This window comes from Typopeltis vanoorti, chromosome 6 (genome assembly GCF_054136105.1).
Source record: "Typopeltis vanoorti isolate ZY-2024b chromosome 6, IOZ_Tvanoo_1.0, whole genome shotgun sequence".
Lineage (NCBI taxonomy): Eukaryota > Metazoa > Arthropoda > Arachnida > Uropygi > Thelyphonidae > Typopeltis > Typopeltis vanoorti.
Window position 1 is genome coordinate 83198141 of NC_143554.1, and position 24615 is coordinate 83222755.

A 24615-nucleotide genomic window follows, 5' to 3' on the forward strand; every position below is an offset into this window, starting at 1 on the left:
ATCTTATTACAAATCCCAAATCTGCTGAACCTTTGATTATGTCTTTCACATTTGGGGTGGTGCAAAGACTCGCAAAAAATTCTTCATTCTGTCCAAAAGAGGGCACTTGCCTTCCAGCCACCATTACACAGAGGGAGGAGGTTTGTTTTTTCATTGTGTTTTGTCTATAAAATTCCATGGGCATTCTTCAATACAGAGAATGATGGTATCTGTCCATCATTCTTTCCATTTCTGCTAAAGTTACAATAATGCAAGCTGCACTATTGTAACTTTAGTAGAAATGGTTAATTATTTTTTTGATTTTTATGGCATAAAGACATCAAAGGCCATACTGTACAAGGACACAGGTTACAGCAGGACATATGGTAAATGGTTAGTGGGACAATCACAAATATCCATATCCCTGGTGGGATTTGAACCCACAGCCTCTTGTCTGGAGAGCAGATATGCTAACCACTCAGCCAACCACGCAAGCTAGCAGAAATGGGATGCTAATCCAAAAAGCCTGCTACTTCCAACCAGCAATGCTTCAATAACATTCTGTGACTCTTAACAGTTTCCTTCTATCTTAATCCCTGCTTGTACGTGGCATCAGTTTGCTGTAGGTTTGCAACCTCTCAAAAGTGAGAATATTTAAAATAAAAAAAAAAAACTGTTGGAGATGCTGGAAACAAAATGACACATATAACATTTTTTTCTCCCCATCTATTTATTCTGTACTTTATATAGCACGAGGAAGAAAAAAAATCATTATCTTATCTGCTCTTATTTGGTATACAGGCTCAAGCATTGAAATTTTCATTTTTGTTATTTTCTCTAATTTATTATTTTTTTTTTTCTTTTCTGTATGCGAGTGAATTTTAGTATCACTGCACAAATATTAGATATATTTACATTTGGCTATAACAAAAAAAAAAGTGGTTGAAGTATTTTGTTTTAGTATTTTTATTTTATTTATTTATTTATTATTAAAGTATTTGGAGCAAGTATTATGCTATGATATTTTTTAGTGAAGCAGGGCAGACTGAAGGAGATTGTACTCACGATAGATAAAACCCATTCTATCATAATTACACAGTGATCAGCATTCATTTTTAAAAAATTATGGAGACAACTACCGTGTTATAGTAAAATCTTCATATCAAGGTCATCGTCTGGAGAATACACACATACACACCCTGCTCTAAAAGAAATCAATGGACTTCATAGTGTGAGGAACAAACAGCCATGGTGCCCACCTTAATAAGACATAGGATCTCCTTTCACTGTGATGACTGCAGTAATCTACGGGACATACTTCTACAATTGTACATTAGCAATCAATGGGAATTTTGCCATTCTTCCTTTAGGCATGTTATGAGGTCCTGGGCTGTTGTGGGGCTGATGTCCCTTGATCTCACTTGACGCTCCAGTTCATCCCACGGATGTTCAATAGGATTGAGATCGGGACTCGGTGAAGGCTAGTCAAGTGTGGTGACGTTCATGTTCATAAACCAGTTGCAGCACCAGCCATATGACATGGCACATTGTCTTTCTGAAAGAGACAATGGTGAATTCTACAGAAACGCCACAAAGTAGGAATTGCATTGCATTTTCCAGAATGTTCAGATATATCCTTGGAGTTTAATGTTCATGGTACCACAACAGAGGTCTGATGCCGAACCAGGAAAAACAGGATCATACCATCACACCGCCTCCAAATTTCATAACTGGAGTTACATATTCTGGTCAGAGACATCACTAGCATCCGCCACACCAACACCTGCCTATCTGCTCGATAGAAGGTATAGCATAATTCATATCTCCAAGTATCAATCCACTGTACACACTGCTGATGTGTACAGTGGATTGGAAATACAATCAAATGCAGCTGCATTTGATTCGGGCATTGTGGACTTGCATATTGTGGGCCTACTATGGGGAAACCCATGTTCTGAGTATCGATTCTGAATATTTCTGTGCAGATTCATGTTCCAGTCAATGCCCGAAACTCTGCATTCCACCTGTCAGCTGACAAATGCCATTTTTTTAATATTTTTTTTTACATATTATCCTTTGTAGCACCCTATGGTCATGTTCAGGTTGTCCGCTGTGAGTACCACCTGCAGTTGAATCCCTGCACTTCCATCTCAGTATGGTATCGCTGATTGTTGACCTGGAATGGCCCAATTTGTCAACAATTTGCTGAATAGATAGGTCCACAACATGGCATCCTATAACAACACCTCTTTTAAACTTCGTTAGTTCCCTTAACACAGAAATTTCACCCAGACACAGTTACACTGACTTGGAAGCATCATATTCCTCCAATTTATACTGGCTACATAGCACATTTTTTATGTTTCTATTCTTGCTTCACATGTATGAGCTAATATATTTTTATTTTTGTTTCCTTTCTTAAATCTTGTATAGATGCTAGAAGTATCAGAAACAAAGGGATAGGGTTCGTTACCTTGGTCAGTATGTTGGGACCTCAGATTGTAGGCATTGGGGGGAGGGGACCTGCCTGTCAGAATCAGACATACTAACTGGTATCGAGTGTAAAGAGTATAGTATTTTTAGGAAGGATAAATAGGAGAGGAGGTGGGGGGGGGCATGCTGCTAATGATATTGGATGACTTGAATCCAGTTCGTGTTGAGACCTATGATTGTAGTACTAGTAAGAATATTTCATGTGGCAGTGAGTTTGAAGCCATCTGTTGTGAGGTGGAATCTAACAAAATCAAATACATAATGGGATGTTATTACAGATGGATCAGATGTCAATCCTTCTGGATCATTTCCTGGTTATCTACATGGATCACTAGGAAATGCATCAACAAATAGAGACAATGAGCACAAAGAAATGCATCAACAAATAGAGACAATGAGCACAAAAAGAGTAATAATGGCTGACTTTAATTATCCAAATGTTAATTGAGTAGCAGTAAAATCTCTTGAGAAGAATGAAACTGAATTTATTCAGCTGTTATGATCCTCAAGCAGCATGTGACAGAAGGAACTCTAGGTCAAAGAGTGTTAGATTTAATTATAGTGTCAGAGGGTGTTTCAGTTAAAGGTGTAACTTGTGCCTCTGGTTGGTGACAGCATCATGCAGTATTCACTAAGTTTATGAATGTTCCATTCATAAAAGATTACATGCTGAACTACAAAGCAGGAAATTATGACCAACTGAAGAGTATACTGAGTTCAGCAGAATGGTATTGGTGCTGGATGGGAAGAATATTGAAAGTGCATGGGAAACAATTAAAAAAATGCTTAAATTATGCAATACCAGAATGTGTCCCGAGAGTTCGAAGAATAAATAGGTAAGAGTCAAATGGGTGTGTAATCTTATTAAGCAAGAGATTCATAAGAAAAGGATGATGTAGAAGGAATACTGTGTGCATAAAGGTATCCATTATGTAAATTATAAGCAGCAGGCTAGAAGAATCGCAACTGTTGTACAGAAAGCTAAGTTTGAGTATGAAAAGAAACTGGCTCTGTAAGCTAAAGACATCCCATAAAAATTCTATTGATATGCTACAAGTAAAAGAAAGAATGAATATGAAAGAATAACTCTTCTGAATGCAGATAGTGTGAAGGTGACAGATGCAGAAGAGAGTGTTCAACTAACGAGTGCCAATTTTCCTAAAAGCTATCAACCTAGTGTATGCATTATTGAGTTCACTGCTACCTCTTCTGAAGAAACTCAGGTGTATGAAGAGGAGGTATTAGAGCTGTTGCATAAACTGAATAAGAATTTTTGACCATGCTATATAATTTGAATCTCAGAACAGAGAATACCTGGCTAAAATTGTCACTTTTTCATTAAGATCTTCTCTCATCACAGAATTGCCACTACTTCATGCTGTTTTTTTTTCTCAGCTGTACCACTCACCTGATTTTTGCAATTGCTTTGGTTTACACCAGAGGGTTGCTTTCATTAGCTTTCTTACCAACATGTTTTTGTTGACATTCTCCTCTCTGCTATCACTTGTTTTAATCATCCCACACAACTGGCAGTCATTTATAAATCACATATCACTTTCATTCCACAAATGTTTCACTCTTTTGTAACAAATGCATTTCACACACACACACCACACTAAACAAAATCTCTCTCTGAAACACATCTGACAAAGATGTCTTAAATTGTTTTATTATGTATGCTTACAATCAAGTAGTTATCAATCAGTCAGTATCTCAGGAATGGTGGTGAAGATTTTGGAAAAATTGGTTAGGGCTTGTCAGAAATGAGTTGATAGTGAATCTCTACTTTTCAATGAACAGCATGAATTTACTAAGGAAGGTCATGTTTTTAGCAACTTGCTCACATTCTATAATAATGTTGCCATTGAACTAGACAAGGGGAATGGATACACCATGATACTTTTGGATTTGTTAAGACTTTTGACAGAATACAGCATGGAAGACTGTTGCATAAATTGGAGAATATAGCTTTGCATTATAAAATATTAGTGTGGATAAGAGGATGACTGACTTACAGATATCAAAAAGTCACTTTTTGATATCTGTATAGGTGATGCAAAGATAGATAGGGTAATCAGGAATGCTGCTGATATGCAGTACTTGCAGAATGATTTGAAGATGCTGGAAAATGGATGTCAGTTCAATGTCATTGAAATGTAAAGTCATGCATTTTAGCATGATTACATATCCAATGTCGTATTATATTGGTGGGATTATGCTAGAAGAAACTGATCATGCTAGGGATATTGGAGTGTTAGTAGATTGGAAGTTGAAGTTCAGGGGGCTATGTAGCAAAGATTGCAAATAAAACTCAAAAGATAATTGCAGTGCTGCAACGTTTCACATGTAAAAATGATGATGTTATTTTGCCTCTTTATAAGGACTCGATAAGACCTCAATTGGACTATTGTGTGCAGGTCTGGTCTCCTAGTTTCTGTTTGTTTCTGATGCAAAGGAGTGTGTTAAAAAAAAAATCAGGATTTTAGAATACTGATTATGAAGACAGAATGAGAATTTGTAGACTGCAAGCACTAGAAAATGGAGGGATAATATGATTGAGATCACAAATTTTTGAAAGGGTCATACAGTATTTCAGTTGATGGAATTTTTCATTCTATGGAGGGTGGGGAAAGGACAAGAGGACATCCTTGGAAGCTGAGAATGAATGCTGCTAAGAAAGGGGGGAGGGTGAGCAGTAGATTTTTCTCTCAGAGAGTGGTGCATGATTGGAATGGAGTGGCATTGGATGTTGTGTGTAGGCAGTGTGAATGAATTCAAGAATAAGTATGGTAGCTGGTGGCTATCATACAACAGCATGTGGCCTCCCTCAGTGAGTCCCTTACTCCCTAGAGGTCTCTCTTAATGATGATAATAATAATCTTTATCTTTCATTATAGTTGAATTTAAACATCCTGATATATTCTTAGCCTTCAGGGTTATCACTGTTAATAGTTATTCCTAGGTATTTAAATTTCATTACTTATTTCAATATTATTATTATTATTATTTAGGCCTCCAAGGAGTCAAAAGACTCATCGAGGGAGGTCCTTCCTAAGACATAAAGTCTGTCAAGACTCATTGAGGGGAGATGGGAAATACTGAGACAAGGAGTGATGAGAGCTTGGTCCACCTTTGCCATGAGTTGCCAACAGAGGCACCACCTTGCCTCAGTCCTGAAGATATTTTCAGGTGCAAACTTTGTTTGCTCACACTTGGATAAAGGATTAAACTAAATTTATTATATCCATAATAGTTTCGGTTTTCATCTTACTGTGTGTTCCCCCCCCCTTTACCATTGTTTTTTATTTCTCTATTGATATTTCCATGTTATGTTATAACTACAACATGTCTGTTGAAATGTAAAAAAATGCTTATGGCAATCATCTTTGGTTCCTGCAAGTAATACTAAATTACTAAATCATGCATATTCAAATTTGAAATAAATTTTTTGATTTTTTTTATTCCGCTTAATTTCTATTTCTTAAATTCTGTTATTATTTCATCCATGATTATTTTAAATAAATATAGGCTTAACAAATCATCTTGTCTGATCCCTTCCCTTATAGGGATTTTCTGCTTATTTATATTGTGATATCTTATTACACATTCATTTCTTGTGTAGATATATCTTTGAACAGTTTGATAATCTTCAATGGCATATTTCTTGATTTTAGTACTTTTAGGACATCCTGTAATCTGATTCTGTCAAAAGTCTTCTTTAAGTCAGTGAAATACATGTACAGTGATACCTTGGCTAACGAAGATAATTCGTTCCGGAATCACATTTGTTAGCCAAAACGTGATTTCCCATAGGTTTCTATAGAAAATCGTTTAATTTGTTCTGGATGCTGCCTACTATTTAAAGATAAGTTTTATAAAATTGTAAAAAGCACACTATAAAAGGGCAAAAACTCACCAAAGGTTCAGATGAATAACTACCCAATTAGATGAAGGAGAATGGAAAGTAGAATGAAAAACTGACGATCTTGACACTATTATATACACTTTATTAAACTGAAAATATGTACACAACGTTTTTACTATTCTTCTTCGAAATTTTCAAAGTTTATTCAAGGTAAGTCTCCTCTTCTTCAGTGGCTGGCCTCTATCTCTTTGCTAAAGGAGAAGTCAAAAATCTGTCCAAAGTTGATTGAACTTCTCTTTTTTTCAGAATGTTTTTAAGTGATTCAGACACTTGTCTTCAACCAAGGCACAAAGTCTGTTCATTTCAGCTTTGTTGGGATGCCACTTTGTAGCCAAAGACTGAAACTCTTCCCAGTAGTGCAGCATTTTTTTAATGTCACCTGTTGGCATTCTTCCCTTTTTATTTCTCCTCTGATGAGCACTCTTTATCTTCCTTGTCTCTTTCCTGATTCAGTTGCTTTTTCAACTCTTCAAGATCTTCTGTTGTCAGATCTTTTGAGTGTTCTTCAACTAATTCTTCTACATCTTCTTCATTTACCTCCAAATATAATGCTTTGCCCAAGGACACTATCTTATCTACAATGTCAGCATTTTCAGCAGCAAGTTCTGTAGCAGCATTATCAGCATCTTGAACACTAAAAACAGCACTTCTTATCTTGCAGCAGTCTGGCCATAACTTTTTCCAGTCAGTATTAAGTGTCCTAACTGACACTTCATCCCATGCCATGGCAGTGACTTGAATAGCATGAAGGATATGATAATGATCCTTCCAGAATTCCCTGAGAGTCATACTGGTAAATGAAGTTGCATCAAAACATATTTGGAACATGTGTTTTGTATACAATTTCTTAAAGTTTGATATGACCTGTTGGTCCATGGGTTGCAAAATAGATGTGGTGTTTGCAGGAAGAAATTTTATCTTGATGAAGTTAAATTCTGCCTCCAAATCTTCTTCCAAGCCAGGTGGATGCTCTGGAGCATTGTCCAGAAGAAGCACAGCCTTTTCAGGCAAGTTTTCTTCTCTCAGGTACTTTTTCACCATTGGCCCAAACACCTCCACGATCCACTTTGTGAATATGCTTCTTATTACCCATGCCTTGGTGTTTGACTTCCAATAAACACTAAGCATACGCTTGCAAACATTCTCCTTGAAAATTCTCGGTGTCTCAGAGTGGTAGACCAACATTGGTTTAATTTTGATATCACCATTTGCATTAGCACAAAATAAAAGAGTTATTCTATCTTTCATAGGTTTGTACTCTGGCATACACTGCTCTTCTTTTGTAATGAAAGTTCTTTTGGGCATTTGCTTCCAGAACAACCCAGTTTTGTCACAATTAAACACTTGTTCTGGCTTGTATCCATGAACGATGGTCCGCTCCTGAAATTCTCTAACAAACTTCTCAGCCTCCTCTTTATTTGCACTGGCTCCTTCTCCTTGTCTAATTACACTATGGATCCCTGACCTTCTCAAACTATTCTCTGCTTCCTTTGAATTCTTCCTCTGCTGTACTGTGTCCTGCCACATTTGTCTTCAAATTTCATAAATCATTCTGGCTTTGCTGCAGATCATCTCTTGAATCATAGTGTCACCAGCCATTTGACGCTCATTTATCCAGATCATCAGAAGCTTTTCCATTTCTTCATTCACAGAACTTCTTTGGCATTGAGAGGCCAATGTCTTAACACCAACTGCAACTGCCTTAATCTCCTCCTCCTCCTCCTTCAAAATTGTAGTACTGTTTTTGTATTGATGATGATGATGCTATGCCATGCTTGACTGCTAAATCCACAATTCTGACTCCTCTTTCATATGCTGAAATTATTTCTTTCTTTTGCTCAATTGTGAGTAACTTTCTGCTTCCCTTGGGTTTGTTGCTTACTTTTTTTGGACCCATTGTCAAGAAAAATTTTTTCTGAAAAATATAAAAGAAATATGACATATAGCATATTATTTAATTAGATAAGAATAGAATTTACTAATTATAAATTAATCCCCCATAGTAGAATTTAGCCAAGTAAAGAATAAATGCTATCACACTTACCTCTTGCATTCACAGCCACATGGAGCATGCACTGTACTGACACTGGTATGAGGCATCTCACTTCTCGCGGTCTCGAACGTAAACAACCCAGTGGGGTTGGTGGGTCTCCCTATGTGATGTGGTCAGCTCATTTCTTTGTCACACACACACACAGATGGAAAAGATAAGCTCCTGGAATGGCCCGACCATTCATGTTTGCTGCTTTATGTTAGTGTGCGCATCCACTAAAACATTCATTAAACAAGTCCAAACGAAAAAAATCTTTGTTAGCCGAAAAATTCGTTAGCAGAGTCACTCATTAGCCTATCTGTATCTGTATTGGTTTGTTATACTTGTTATACTCTATTGCTTTTATGTTATTTGTTTTACAGTAAACTAATGCCGAAGTCATTGTTGTTGGTCATTATAATTTAGTCTTGATTCTGATTCTTATTTCATAAATTGTGTACATATTTTTAGGGTAGTGCATGATAACTTTATTCCTCAATAGTTTTTGGGCTCAGATTTGATTTCCTTTTTAAATACACTATCATAATGTTCAATTCCCATTCATTGAGAATCTGTCTTTTCTAAAAGATATGTTTAATTAAATATTTTCTGTTTTTGGTCATTTCTTTAATCCCATATTTTAGCATTTTGTTATAAATTCCAGTTGATTTCCTATTTTTCAGTTTTGCAATGACTGTTTCATGAAATAATTATTATTTATTTCAGTTTTAACTGTGTTTTCTGGATGTATTATTTCTGACATTTGTATTTCTTCTTTGCCCTTATATAATTGGATAAAATAATTTTCCCATTGTTCATTCACTTTCAGTGATTGGTATGTTTATGTATTCACAAATTTCTTGTCTTTGATTTTGGATCATTCTCCATACATGTTTCTGCACCTCATAAAAAACAACCCAACATATTTGTTTTAAAAGTCGTAATTTGTTTTTTATTTCATTTCTCATTCTTTTATGCTCTGTTATATTTGACGATATTAGTCTTATCTTATAAATGTTTATTAAATATGATTTTTTGGTTTCTGATAGTGCAATATGTAAGAGAGGGCACATGAGAGTTCAGTGTCTTAGATCTACTCATCCTCAGAGAATGTGATTATGAATGGAGTGTCTAATCTTCTCCAGGTTGGTGGGGGTGAATATGAAATGATTATCTGGATTGCAGCTTATCATATGAGAACTTCTATAAAGAAGGGATATGTAGAACTACAAGACTGGTGATTATGAAAACCTGGGAGCTGTAGCATGGAAAGAGGAGTTGAATGGGTAGGAGAAAGGTGCTGTGTGGACATTAATCAAGAGCTATTTAACAGCAGCAATCTCTGAGTATTCCAAAGGTGAAAAGGCTAAACAAGGTAGGAGTAAAATGGATGAATGAAGAGATTAAGTGGGAAATCTGGAAGAAGGTAATGTGGAGGCAACATAAGAGATGAATGTTGGTAATGATCAATTGCATGAATAGTACAAAGAGCAGGCCAGGAAGGTAGCTCAATTGGCAAATACCACAAAAGTGGAGTACAAGAAGAAATTAGCCAATTAAGCTAAAAAAATCTTAGTGCATTCTTTTGATATGTGGTAAATAAAAGAAAAAATGGCTATGAGAGTTTGATGCTAGTTGATGACACTGGTAGATTGATAACCCATGTTGAAGGTATAGTTGAACTATTCAATCATTAGTGTGTTTCATGAAGATGAAACACACTATTCAATCATTAGTGTGTTTCATCTTCATGAAAGCAACATTATGAAAAGCTGGAAGGTATGGTAGAGGAGGGACTGATGGTGAATGAGCAGGAAGTATGAGGAATTAAGTAAACTTGATGTTAATAAGGCAATAGGACTCGACAGTATATCGCCTTCTGTCTTGAAGAAATGCTTTATTGTCTTAATGCCACCTTTGGCATACCTGTTTAACATGAGTCTTGCAATAGGATAAGTCCCAAAGGAATGGAAGGTAGAAAAAAATTGTTGCACTTTACAAGTGTAGGGGAGAGATAATACTGAGGCTACAAATTATAGGCTAATCTGTGTGTCTGAGGTTGTTGTTAAGGCATTAGAGAAGTTCGTGAGGATGAGGATTCAGAAGTGGGTTGATAATAGCAGTATTCTTTATGATGGAAATGGGTTTGTTAAGAGGAAGGTCATGTTTCAGTAGTCTGCTTACATATCACAACAAGGTGACAAATTCACTATAAAAGAGATGCATACAGAGCAGTATATTTGGATTTTTCAAAGCCTTTGATAGACTGCTACACGACAAGCTAGTAGCTAAATTGAAACACATGGGATTAGATAGTACTAGTGAGTTGGATAGCTCATTTGGCTGTTTGATATGAATAGAAGAGTGGTATCCCAAAAGATGCAAGTCATTAGTGCCACAGATCCCTGTGGCACTAGTGACTTGCCTCTTTCATTATTGTTTAATTTATGCGTTAATGACATTGTGACTGGCTTAATTGGAGATGTGCAGCTGCTTGCCAATGATGCAAGGGAATAGCTATGAGAAGTAGACAGATGTTGTGACTTTGCAGGAGGATTTGAATAGACTATGCTAGGGAAAATTAGTGGATCTGTGAGTTTAGTGTTGCATAATGTAAGGTCTTGAAATTTGGTAGGTGAGGTTGGAATGCAGAGTATACAGTTAACAGAGAAATTTTGACAGTGGAGGAGATGAGAGAGCTGGGAGTGATGATGGACTGAGACTTGAATTTTAGAGATCACATTGCTGAAATTGTGAGAACATCCCAACAGATTATGACAATAATAAGCGGGATATTGACATGTAAAAGCAAAGAGGTTATGTTTCCCTTGTATAAGCCTTTAATCTGGTCTTGAAATTGACCAAATGTACTGTGCATAGATTTGGTCATGATTGAGGATGTATTGGAAAGGGTCCAGAGAAGGTTTACTAAGTTAGTGTGAGATCAACAGAATATCGGATACAAGGAGAGATTGAGGGATTGCAACTTACAGAGCCTTGTGAATAAGAAGAGGAGATATGATTGAGACAATAAGTTGGTGAGGGGTTGTTACCAGATTACTATGGAGGAGATTTTTCATAGAGTAAAGTGAGACAAGGGTAGAACTAGAGGCCTTGCTTGGTAGCTTATTAGGAAGGGTATAAGCAGGGCAGGGAGAAGTAGGTTCTTTGAATGGAGAGTGATTGGTGAATTTAACGTGTTTCCTGAAAGTGTGGCGAGTGCAGAAACTGTGAATGGGTTTAAGGCACAGCTCAATGATCTTTTTACTTGAGAGTGTATAGACTTCCAGTGATGAGTCTTTTGATTCCATTGAAGTCAGATGTTAATAATAATAGTGCTCTTATTTCTTCAACATACTAGAGAATCCATATTTTGTATTTTCTAGTTAATTTCTATCCTAATATTTCATATGCTCCTTGTTTAATGTTTGCTTTGATTTTTTTCAAATGAGAATCTATAATCCTCTCTATTACTGATATATTTTTTTTTTAAATTTGTTCTTTTAGTCTATTTTATAAAGTATTCTTTTACTGTCATCTTGTAATAATTCTAACCTTAAATTTATTTCCTTGTATTTCTTTATTTTACTTTACCACTGGATTTTCCCATCAATAATTTTTGATTTCTTCCAGTGTCTGCAGATATTAGAACTGTAATTACCAATATTTCTTCTGCTTTTACTGTTCTGTTTGTTTGTTATGTAATCTATGGATGGATATTTGCCCTCTGTTTTTTCTTCATGTTATTTTGTGTTGACTCTTGTGATAATGAAAGTATTATTTATTCTAAATTTGATATCTGTATAAAACTGAAATAGTTATTCCTTTTGAGTTTTCAGTCATTTCATTGAATCTTTGACATGTTCCTGGTATTGCAATGTTTTTGGTTCTACCATTTAAGTCTCTGCCAGTATTACTAAATCAACCAGTGATATATATATATATATATATATATATAATTTATTTATTTTCTGTAGTCCATAAAATTCTTCAGTTTCTGTTTTTGGTTTTCCTTCTTCAGGACTATAGGCACTGATATTTTTATTTTGCCATTTTATTTTTATTCTTAGTATTCTTTCAGATACAAATTCCCATTCTTACTTCATTTTGAAAATCCTCGTACTATTATTCCTAAACATGTTTTGATCTTCCATAGCTCAATTGGTTTAGATGAGTCCTTTGGGCAGAAAGACCTGGGTTCGACCTGTCTGTGGCATGAGAAAACCATCAGGTATTTTCAATCAAATGGCGAGTTAGTCAGTCTCATACAGAGATTGAGAGTTCCCCCCTCCTGGAAACTCGGGGTTTTTTCGTCCTTCAAAACAGGCAAACTGGTCCTGTGAACACACACACATATACAGACATAACACATTCCTGGAATAAGGATTAACCAATCTATTCCGTAGGATTTTGGTTTCGAATGCCTGTACGGTGAAGTAGGGGTCTACATATGAGCATAAATCAGGATAGGATAGGACGTGTGCTTTCTCTACACTACTGAAAATATGTAACATTTATTTAATTTATACATTCCTTTGCCAGAAATGGACAACGTTTTTGAAACATAGAATGTATTAAATATAAACACATCATATATCAGTGAGGTAAATCAAGAAGTAGAAAATAAAAAGCAGTTATTATGGTCCTCAGAGAAACAAAAAAAAAAAAAGAAAAGTTTTGAAAAATTGGGTATATATATCCACATATATGGAGTGGAATGGATAAAAGCAGAAGGGCTAAAGCCAGAGTACCTATCCTCATAAAAAGCAGATGGAAGAATTATGTAAAAAGTTGGGAAGAAGAGTGGATTGGAATTTTTGATTTTGGAGCTTATGCTCTACGTGAAGATGCCTCTCTTGATGAAGAGTACATTTGAAGATTTTGAATGAAATGATTGAATCAGCAGGTGAACACAAGGAATTATTATGTTGGAAGACTTTAATAATCAATTGAGTGCAGTGATAATCATTGTGTGGTGGAAGCAAGTCGATTCAAATATATGCACATGAAATATGCCAGGTGCTAAATGGCTATTATCAACACAGATATAAATTTGCACGGACCCAGCCAACTAGAGGTCTGAAGTCAATAATTGATCTGGTGATAGCCAGATAATAGGGAGTGGCAATAGTACAAGATCTGAGAATGCTCAGTGGAGTTGAATGTGGGATAGATCATTACATGTTGATAAGTAAGACTGTGTGTCCTGTTGCATCTAGATGGCCAAACACTTCACATGATGATAGTAGAGTTATTGAGATTCCTAGATACAAAATATGGCTGTTACAAGACAATAGTGTATGGAATTTATATAGACAACATCTTTAGCAGAAATTGGATTTAACCAGAGAGAGAGAGAGAGAGTGAGATCTGCATCTTAGTTGTGTGATCATTTAAAGAAATGTGTATACATGAGGCTGCTGAAGAGCTCTTGAAAGAGGAGGTAAGAAGTGAGGAAATATAGAATGGATAAGTCATCAAGTGAAAAGAGAAGATAAAAGATGAGAGCATATAAGAGATGGCTAAGCAGCAAAACTCTCAAGACAGAGAGAAGTATAACAGTGTTAAGAGACAAATGACAAGGATAGTAATTAAGGCTAAGGAAGAAGTGTGGGAAAAAAAAGGGCCATGAAATTGAAAACCTAGTGGGATATATAGTCACACTATTGAGGCCTTGAAATTTGTGCTGAGGTAAGATCATGAACAGGATTTAATATCATTTCCCGTCAAGATTTTAAGAGCTATTCTGAAGGTTTATTATATGAGGATTGGGTGGAGTAGCAAGGAGATGAGAGGCTATTATCTGGAGAAAGGACATTTGAAGTAACACACCAGAGAAGATGATGCAGGCTGTTCAAGCATTAAAGAAGGAAAGGTGGCTTTGCCTGGTGGAATGGTAATAGAGATGTTTAGGTATACTGGTAGTTGGGTATTACAGGTCATGACAATGATATTCAATGAAATGATTGTAGATGAAGATATCCCTTATGAGTAGAACTTGTCATATATATATATATATATCATCCATGTATAAGAAAGTCCCTAAGAATTATAGTGGAATAAGTGTCATATGTTTGCTTAGTAGGATATCGAACCAAATCATGAGGGACCGAATTAAATTCAAAATATCCTCAAAGTCAGAAGAACAGTTTGAGTTTACAGCAGGAAGGTCTTGAATGGGGAATATATTTTCCTTATAAATATCCCAACAAATGGTTGATAAACCCTGTTTGATTTTTGTAGATCTGGAAAAAAGTGTACAATACCATCCAAGGAGAGCAGTGGATTGAGAACAGTGTATATGTTAGGTATTGAAGGGAGCAGGATTAGATGAAGAAATAGTAGAGATAGTGCAAGATATACCAGGGATCTACTGTAGGTCAGCTATAAAGATTGGTGACAAACTTTTGGAAGAATTTAATACTAGCAAGGGACTCAGATAGGGATGCTGTATGTCATCAACATTGTTTAAGATCTACTTAAATGCTGCCTTGGAGGACTGGAACAGGCAATGCTGCTGGAATAGGTATACCCCACTGAAGAAGTGTCTTGCATTCTCCACTTTTTTGCTCATAAGCAGGTGATCCTCACACAGGACAAGGAGGATGTAGAATACCAGATGAGAAAACTCTTGAATACATATAAACATTGGGACCTGTGAATTCTATCTATTAAAACCAAATATGTAGTAGTTGGAGAGGTGAAACAAAATCATTGGATTTTGTTTCACCTTCTAAGTATCTAGGTTGCATGATGGATAAGTCTGGCGTGTGTGAAGTGTCTTAGTATTTTGAAAAGGACAAGCACAAATAGCTGTTAGAACCATGAATGGTATGGACTCATAAAGTCTCAAGGAAAACAAAGAACTGTGTTATATTGGGTGATTATAGAGAGTATAATGACTTATGGATGAGAGTGCTGGACTCTCACTAACAGACAAAGAAAAAACAAGTAAACATTATAGAATTTGATTACTTGAAACATAGAGCCATTCATATGACTGTCTGAGTAAGGCATATATTCAAACAGAGATGGAAATTGAACAGCCTGTCATAGGGAGGATGGAGGCACATGCTTTGAAATAGTGTGGATACATCCAGAAAATGAGAGGAATAATGGCCATTAAGAATTATGAATCGCTCTTTCCCCCCCCCCCCCCCCCCCAGAGGAAGGAAATGAGGAAGACAAAGGGGACTACATTGAGACGGGACAGTTGTGAGAGCTATGAACAATGAAGAATGGAATCTGAGAATAATCAGCCACTAATAAGTGGAAAAGCCTACAAAAAAAAGTAATGCATACATTCCTTTATCTTTGTTTTTTTGTTTCTGATATTATTATTATTATGTGACACCTCCAAGGAGTCTAAGGACTCATCATGAGAGGACACTCTGCCACACACACACATCTACCATCTCCCCCTACTACATAATTCTCCTACTACACATAACTACCATCAATGACATCTATCACCATCAGTATGTTTTGTCTGTAAATTGCATGTGTTCTGAAGGCCAAATTGCCTGTATGCAGGATGAAAAAGTTTTTCTCCGAGAAACTCAAGTTTCTCGGAGAAAAAACCCTGCTACCTCCATATGAGATCAGCTAACTCACTTCAAATGAAAAAGCCCATATAAAGATTCCTCTTGTAACAACGAGAATCGAATAGGCCTTTTCCAATTGAAGGGTGCCATATACTGTTGTTCTTCCAGTTGAACTACAGAAGCATATGTGTAGTATTTTTATATTTTGCTTATCCAATTCTTCAATTCTTTTGGTTTTTGATTTAAGGAACAAATGTTCTAACTTTCAGTTATCATCATGCTTTCTTTTCAGTGCCTTTTATATTATTCTTTTCTCGTCAATCTCTCTCTCTGGAAAGTCCAGCTTCATTTTATGTTGTTTCTTTTAGTGTTTAATTTTTGCATCATATAGGTGGGTTGTTAGTCCGGCTCACTGATGCCCCCCCCCCTTCTCACCATGTTGTGGGGTAGCAGGTAAGATTGTGAGATCTTTTAGAATTTTAACTTCAATTTTTGTTAATTTTCTTAACTCTATCAGTGAAGAAAATTTTGACAGGCTAGTTATGCCGAGCATAATGGACAGTAAATATTATTATTGTACGGGCAACTCCATGGATTTCAAAGACTCATCAATTTATGCCCATAATCCATCATACCTCTCCTTGAACCCATTAAGAACAAAGCACACTAACAACTGATTCTGGAATCCCATTAAATTCACTAACAACTCTCCAATCTAATCCTCATACCCCAACTAATCACACTTTTACTCAACTACGAGGGATGCTTGTTTCTGCCCTCTCTAGCTAAGTGATGAAACATTTCTCTGCATCAAGCCTATAAACACCTTTAAGTAACTTCAATGTTTTTATCATATTCCTTCTTTTTCTCCTATCAACCAACTTCTGCAGTCCACACGAACTCAATCTATCATCATAAGGAATGTTCCAAAGGCAACTCACCATCTTGGTGCTCACCTTTGAATCCTTGCCACCACTTCCTCATCCCCTAAGAAACCCAGGAAACCAGACCAGAGAGCACAATAATCCATATGTGGTCATATCAAGGCCTTATAAAGTGTTCTTCAATAACCAAGTAATCTTATGAGCAACCTTACCGACAGGCAGGAGCATGCTGGCCATGTGTGCGACGCACACAGGCACCAAGATATAAAGGCGCCAAAGATTTAGTATGATATTTTAAATAAAGTGAATTTTGTCAGCAAAATGCTGTAGTCTTCATCTGTGAATCTTCAACTTACTTTGGATGCATTGAATGATCTAAATCAATTTTTAAATGATTATAGTCTGATGAAACTTTCAAAGAAATTGTAGAAAGCTAAAATTAATTGCAGCAAAATTTGATGCAGAATCTGTATTTTGTAGTAGTAGACCATAAGGCAACGTAAAAAGAACACAATTTGATTATGAACATAAAAATTAAAATATAGTAGATCCTGAAATTTCAATTAAAGTAATTTTTTTTCTCTGATGAAATTGGTCTGAAAAGTTCTCAGCTTAACAATAAAAAACGAATTTATAATTTCAAAAATATTTTTTTTTTTATTTAATCTTCCTCGAGACTAATACATTTATTCCAGCGATGCTCCAGCACCAGTGGCGGCCTGTGAAGTTTTAAATGGGGGTGCTGCCTATACAAAATAATTTAAAAAAAAAATTTTTTTTTCCTAATCAGTAACCAATTTATTCATAAACTATAGATTTATTTACTAATAAATTGGTTACTAATTAGGAAAAAATAATTTTTTTAAAATTATTTTGTATAGGCAGCACTCCCCCCCACAGTTAAAACTTCACGGGCCGCCACTGTCCGGCACCATTATCCCATCCCTGTAGTCAGTGGCGTATTTAGGTAATTTTGAGGGGCTGTGGAAATTTCCGGGCTCTCATTTTTGTAATTATAACATGTTCCTTATATGCTGCATCTACTCACAAGTAGAGAAATATTTTTCTTTTCCTCATAAGTTTAGTCTGCAAGCATATTGGCATAATCAGATTCTGCATAACTATACAGATCAATATATATATATATATATATATATATATATGTATATATATATATGTTAAAAATACCAAACAATTTTAAACCTGGTTTTACTCCATTTCCCAAGTAAGCAAACAGACACACAAGTCAAGTTTGCGCCTGCAAGTGCCTACTTGCAGGCACAAACTTGACTTGTGTGTCTGTTTGCTTACTTGGGAATAGAGTAAAACCAGGTTTAAAATTGCTTGGTATTTTTAACATTTATTATACCCAAGGTAAAATACTTTCCACACACACACACACACACACACACACACACACACACACACACACACACACACACACATATATATATATATATATATATATTTATATTATGAATTTACGATATAAATAGGTTATGCATGTAAATCAACATGTTCATTAAATATGGCGGGGTGGCACTTTCTGCGAGCCTGTGGGTGGGAAATGCCTAAATATGCCACTGCCTGTTGTAGTAGTTCTCAGTAAGATCTGCAAAATACCTCTCTACAGCTGCAATCACCTCTTGATTCGAAGAAAAATGCTGACCAGCGAGGAAGAGTTTTATTTCTGGGAAGAGATAGAAGTCAGAGGTAGCCAAATCTTGGGAATAGGATGGATGTTCCAACAATTCATAATGCAGATCCCTTAATTTTCCCATTGAGAAAACACTTTTGTGGGCAGGTGCATTGTCCTGATGAAAGATGATTTTTTTTCTTCTGCAAACCGGGTCTTTTCTCACGAATTTTTTTGTGTAGTCTGATTAAAAGATTGGCATAATATTCCCCAGTTATTGTTTACCCTTTTCAAGATAATAAAACAAAATGCCTTTAGCATCCCAAAACACTGATGCCATGATGTTTTCTGCTGATGGAACTTTGCCTTCTTTGATGCTGAACAACCGGCTTCTATCTACTGTTTTGACTGCTGTTTGGATTCTGGTGTGTAATGGTGAATCCAAGTCTCATCAGTAGTAATAAATCGACACATGAATTTTATTCTTGTTAAAATGCTCCAAGCACTGTTCAGAGATTTTCATGCGAGTGCATTTTTGATCTGCTGTGAGCAAACATGGCACCCATCTTGCGCAAAGCTTTTTATTTGCAATTCTTCATGCAAAATATATCCTACATGTTCTTTTGAAATGCCCATAGTCTCAGCAATTTCATGCGCTTTGACTCGCTGGTGTTTCAACAATTCATAGTGCAGATCACTTAATTTTCCCATTGCCAAAACACTTTTGTGGGCAGGTGCATTGTCCTGATGAAAGATGATTTTTTTCTTCTGCAAATCGGGTCTTTTCTCATGCATTTTTTCATCTAGCCTGGTTAAGAGATCGGAATAATATTCCCCGGTTATTGTTTTACCCTTTTCAAGATAATTAATAAACAAAATGCCTTTAGCATCCCATTCAGTGCCAAAGAAGACTTTGTCTTATTTGGTGCTGTACAACTAGCTTCTGTCCACTGTTTTGACTGCTGTTTGGATTCTGGTGTGTAATGGTGAATCCAAGTCTCGTCCATAATAATAAATCAACACATAAAATCAGTTTTATTCTTGTTGAAATGCTTCAAGCACTGCTCAGAGATTTTCATCTGCTGTGAGCAAGCATGGCACCCATCTTGTGCAAAGCTTTTTCATATTGAATTCTTCATGCAAAATATATCCTACACAGTCTTTTGAAATGCCTATAGTCTCAGCAATTTCATGCACTTTGACTCACCGGTCATCCAATACCATATCGTGAACTCAGCAGCCCATTTCTTAATTGTCGAAAACGAAGGAGAAGAGTGCCCATAAACTTTTATGAACTTCGAATGAATTTCTTTTGGCGTTAAACCTTCTTTTACACAGAATTTTGTAACCGCACATACTCAATTTTATCCATTTCAAGGGATACAGACAACACTTTTGCTTCAGACAGCTGTATAAAACAAACTACTTGATAGAATGATTTGCAATTTCACATGGATGCTTATGACAGATGTACCAACTTAGAAAAAAAATCTTGCCGATAGTGCCGCTACCTATGGTCGAGACCGTGAACTTTTCAGACCACCCTCATAAACCTCTGAGACCAATATTTAAAGTCTGTTAATTGCATATGTTTTGGTGTTTTCATTATTTTGTGCAGTGAAAAAAACCATCACCTCCATCTGCAGTACTTCACTTTTAGTTAAAACACCTTTATAAAGGTTCCTCTTCTGTAGAGAGCATTTAAACTTTGTCTTTCCAACCAGAGGTCATTAACATTGTCTGCTGGGTTCTGGAAGTACTCTTACAAGGAAATTAACTAATAGATATTGCAAAACTTCTGATTGATATGTGCTTCAGTAAAGTTCTTGCTAATTATATTTTAAATTATTTGAATAGATTTTGTATGAAGTATATTTGATCAACAGTACAGAATTTTCAATTCGTATGCAGGCTATTTAATTATTATTAAACTTTTTTTTATGTGTGGTCACACATACATTCAATTTGGCATCTGTAATTTTGCATTTTCCTTTAACTTTGTTAAAGTAAAATGCACAGCTTCTCACCATCAATTTGCATTCCTACTCCAAGAGCAGTTAGCTTTCTCTGCCCATCCACTCACGTACAGGTTGGGCCAAAAGTCATTTTACCATAATATTAGGTTTTTTTTAATTCTTTTTAATTTTGTTTATAAATGTTTAATTATTTTTTTATAATTTCATTTAAGAAATATGGTAGCTGCTGCATGTTGATTAACTTTAGAACAAAAAATTTTGTTATCGAAAAGTGTTATTGGTATTTATCAGTGTTATCAATGTTTCTGTAGAACAACTCAGAGATATAATTAAAATATTCTTATCCATTTAATAACTCAGAGATATATATTCCAATCCAATATTAAATTTCTTCTTTCATTCCAACATTCCACCCATTCAAAGCTAAATGTTAGTACATCCACATTAGACTAAACAGTTTGTGTTTAAAAAGAACCACAACAAAGTATATAAATTTAATAAATTAATCTAGAAAGAATGGGTTCATATAAATTTTCTGCATATTTTAAATAGGTGAAAAAATGTTTCTTGTTGGCCTGACTGGAGGAATTGCTTCTGGCAAAAGCAGCGTGGCATCACTGATGACAGAAATGGGAATTGCTGTCATAGATTCAGATAAAATTGCAAGAGAAGGTAATATGGATTTTGTAAGGTGTATATATATATATATATATGTTTAAAAATATATTTTATATATAGCAAATTAATTTTAAAAATAAGAAAGAAACCAAATATTTCACATATTTTAGACTTTTGATAGGGGTGCTTAAGGGTCAAAGCTGTACAACCTCCACATAGCCTATAAAGGAATGCGGAGAACTGACCAGGGCTTCTGACCTAATGTCCAATCCTCACCTTCTCACAGTGCACCCCTGTTGGGTATCTACCTGGATACTGAACGAGGGGGATGGGCTGGCAATTTGGGATTTAGCCAACCAAATTGTATTCTTATTGGCGCTTAAACCAATATAGAAAATGATGGTACAACATGACAAAATTTCATGCTGGCTGGGGCATTGCCCGGTTAAATAACGCCTTCCCCCCCTGTTGTTTTCGGCAGGGAACCAGGGCAAACAGCAAAAAGTCAGCTACTGGAACAAATCCTAAAACACACCCCACTCAACATCCCCAGAGTTCAAGACTGGTACTATCAACATAAGAAGCCTGAATGGCAAAGAAATGGAGCTAACTGAAGAATTAGATAAGTACACCAGATCGACATAATAGGGCAATAAATACAAAATGTTATAATCAGGAAATGACAATCAAGGAAAAGAAGGAGTAGCCATAGTATTCAACACACAATACGAGGCTAATTTTCTTGAATGGCAGGCAGTCTCAAGTAGAGTGATGTGGGCAGATATCAGAATGGGGAATTGGACAATGAGACTTAGTTGTGCCTATGGTCTCACAGAAGGTTCTACTAAGGTAGAAGTGGAGGAATTTTTTGATGCTTTAGAAAAAGCAACTGACACAATGAAAAAGGAAAAGTTGGTCCTTGTTGGGGATCTAAATAGCAGAGTAGGAAATGATTGTCAGACATACAAAAATATTTTGGGAAAATTTGGAGAAAAGAGCAAAGCTAATAATAATGGCAAATACCTGTTGGATTTCTTCACAGGACATGGACTAACACCATGTTCCGACATAAAAATGTGCACAAATTCACATGGAGAGAAGAGGCAAGGAATAAGAAAAATCTCATGGACTATGTTATTTTGATAGTGATGTTTTCTCCCTGGTGCAGGACACCAGAGTGTACAGAGGATGTGAAATTAGAAGTGATCACTATTTAGTATTGAGCAGGATAAAATTGAATTTCATATTGAAAAGAATAACACATAAGAAAGGTTTAAAGCGAATAAAAGTTGAGCTGCTCTCAGATGTGAACTGTAGACTAAAATACACAAAGATTATTGAAGAAAAAATGAAAGAGTTTGAGAAGAGGAACCAAACTTTAGAGATTCAGTGGCAAGCCTTGAAGAAAACCCTGATTGATTCAGCCAGAGAGTAATGTGGTGAGGTTGTCTGCAAGGATAGAAAAATCAGAACTCCATGTGGACACAGGAAGTTAAAGAGGCAGTGAAGGAAAAGAAGAAAGCATATCAAAAGTTCCTGGCAAACAAGTCAGCTTGTGCTCTTAGAGAATACAGAGACAAATGTAAGAAAGCGAAACACTGTGTAAAACTAGCTAAACAAAAGTCATGGGAGGACTTTGGCAACAACATAGAAAATAAATATCAAGAAGGTGGTAAGATATTCTGGAGGTTGTTGAAGAAGCTTAGAAATGGAGGAAAGAGTGCTGTAAAGGAGTTAGAGATGATAAAGGTGACTTGAAAACAGGAGAAAAAGATATCCTTGAAGTATGGAGTAATTACTTCGAAAAATTGCTAAATAAAACGAGCAGCGAGAGCACAGTGGTAAAAAACACTCAACAGGCATGCAATCAGGAATATATATCCATACTTGAAGTAGAAAAAGCCATTAAAGGCGGCTTGAAATGTGGAAAGGCAGCAGGAGTAGATGATATTCGACCAGAAATGCTGAAGCATGGTGGTATAAAAGTCTTACGGTGGCTGCACTGCATAGTTTAGAAAGCCTGGAGAGAAGGACGAATTTCCGATGATTGGAGTAGAGCTCTCATAGTACCCATATATAAAAAGGGAAATAAAACTAAATGTGAGAATTACAGAGGTATTTCCCTACTGAGTGTTCCTGGCAAGATCTATGCAAGTATACTTGAGAAACGGTTGAGAAGAATTGTGGAAGAAAAGCTTGGTTAAGAACAAGCTGGATTCAGGGCGAATAGAGGCTGTCAGGATCAAATCTTCACTTTATGACAAATAGTCGAGAAAGCATGGGAATATAACAAAGATCTGTATTTAAGTTTTGTCAATCTGGAAAACGCATATGACAAGGTGCCAAGAGAGAAGCTATTCAATATGCTACAGTTATATGGTGTTAATGGGGCATTATATCAAGCAATACTTAGTCTTTATTTGAGTTGTAAGTCAGCAGTTGGAATTGAAGTACAGGAAGATGGTTTACTGTTAAATCTGGTGTGAGACAGGGATGTACATTATTCCCTCTGTTATTCATTATCTGTATGGATCACATTATGAAGGAAAGTGGTATTAAACATGATATCAGAATTGGAGATATTAATGTCAGCTCTTTACTTTATGCGGATGATGTTATACTTCTAAATAAATCTGCTACAAGTCTGCAAGCTTCCCTGACTAAATTGAGTAACTGATGTAATAGATATGGTATGAAGGTCAGCATTAAAAAGACAAAGACAATGAAAATAGGTAGAATTGTTGAAAATGTCAACTGCGTTGTGAACGGGGAACCTGTGGAACAAGTAAAACATTTCAGCTCCTTAGGCACGATTTTTACTGAAGATGGTAAATTAAATATGGAAATAGACATCAGAATCAACAAAGCTGGTATGGTAGGAAATCAATTGAATAAATTCATATGGAATAAGAGAGAAATTAGTCAGAACACTAAATTAGCTGTATAAAAGACAGTGTTCAAACTAGTTTTCATTTATGGATCTGAGAGCTGGGTCAGAAGTAAAAGACTAGAGACGGCAGATATGAGAGTCCTAAGAAAGATTAGAGGCATGAATAGATGGCATCAATGGCAATATCATATTAAAACCGAGGATATTAGTAAAGAACTTGACATTGTCAGCATCCACGAATGCGTTAGCAGAGCTAATCTCAGGTGGTATGGTCACTTAAACAGAATGGGCAAGGAAAGATTAGCAAAACAAGTGTTCTCTGCCAGCTTTGCAGTAAAACGACCCAGAGGAAGACCAAGATATAGGTGGATGGATACAGTATAAAGTACCTTAGGCGATAGAAATATAAGATCTGATAATGTTGGAGTCTTGATAAGTAACAGACTGATTTGGAGGAAAATTGTAGATAGGAAGTTAGTAATGATGTAAATTTTTCATGTAGTACTATCATATCCTGTACACCCCCTTGAGGGTACATGTCAGGAATTTGATAATGATGATAGGCGTTTGATGTTATTTTGCAAATAACAATAATAATATTATTATTAACTAGACATCTTTCTAATATTAATAATCTT

At 35.9% G+C, this 24615-nt stretch overlaps 1 protein-coding gene across 5 annotated transcripts in view; it reads left to right on the forward strand.

Annotated features, from left to right (window-relative positions):
• The window catches only part of Dpck (Dephospho-CoA kinase), a 118011-nt gene that overhangs the window by 16066 nt on the left and 77330 nt on the right, over positions 1-24615 (forward strand). For 3 of the 5 annotated variants that reach the window (XM_090394962.1, XM_090394963.1, XM_090394961.1), the window contains one exon: positions 21022-21141. In XM_090394962.1, the coding sequence (XP_090251088.1) occupies positions 21030-21141 (112 nt within the window). In that variant the 5' untranslated portion in view covers positions 21022-21029. Of the gene's footprint in view, positions 1-5483; positions 5662-21021; positions 21142-24615 lie in introns of all 5 variants that reach the window. The other 2 variants (XM_090394959.1, XM_090394960.1) reach the window with 1 other exon arrangement.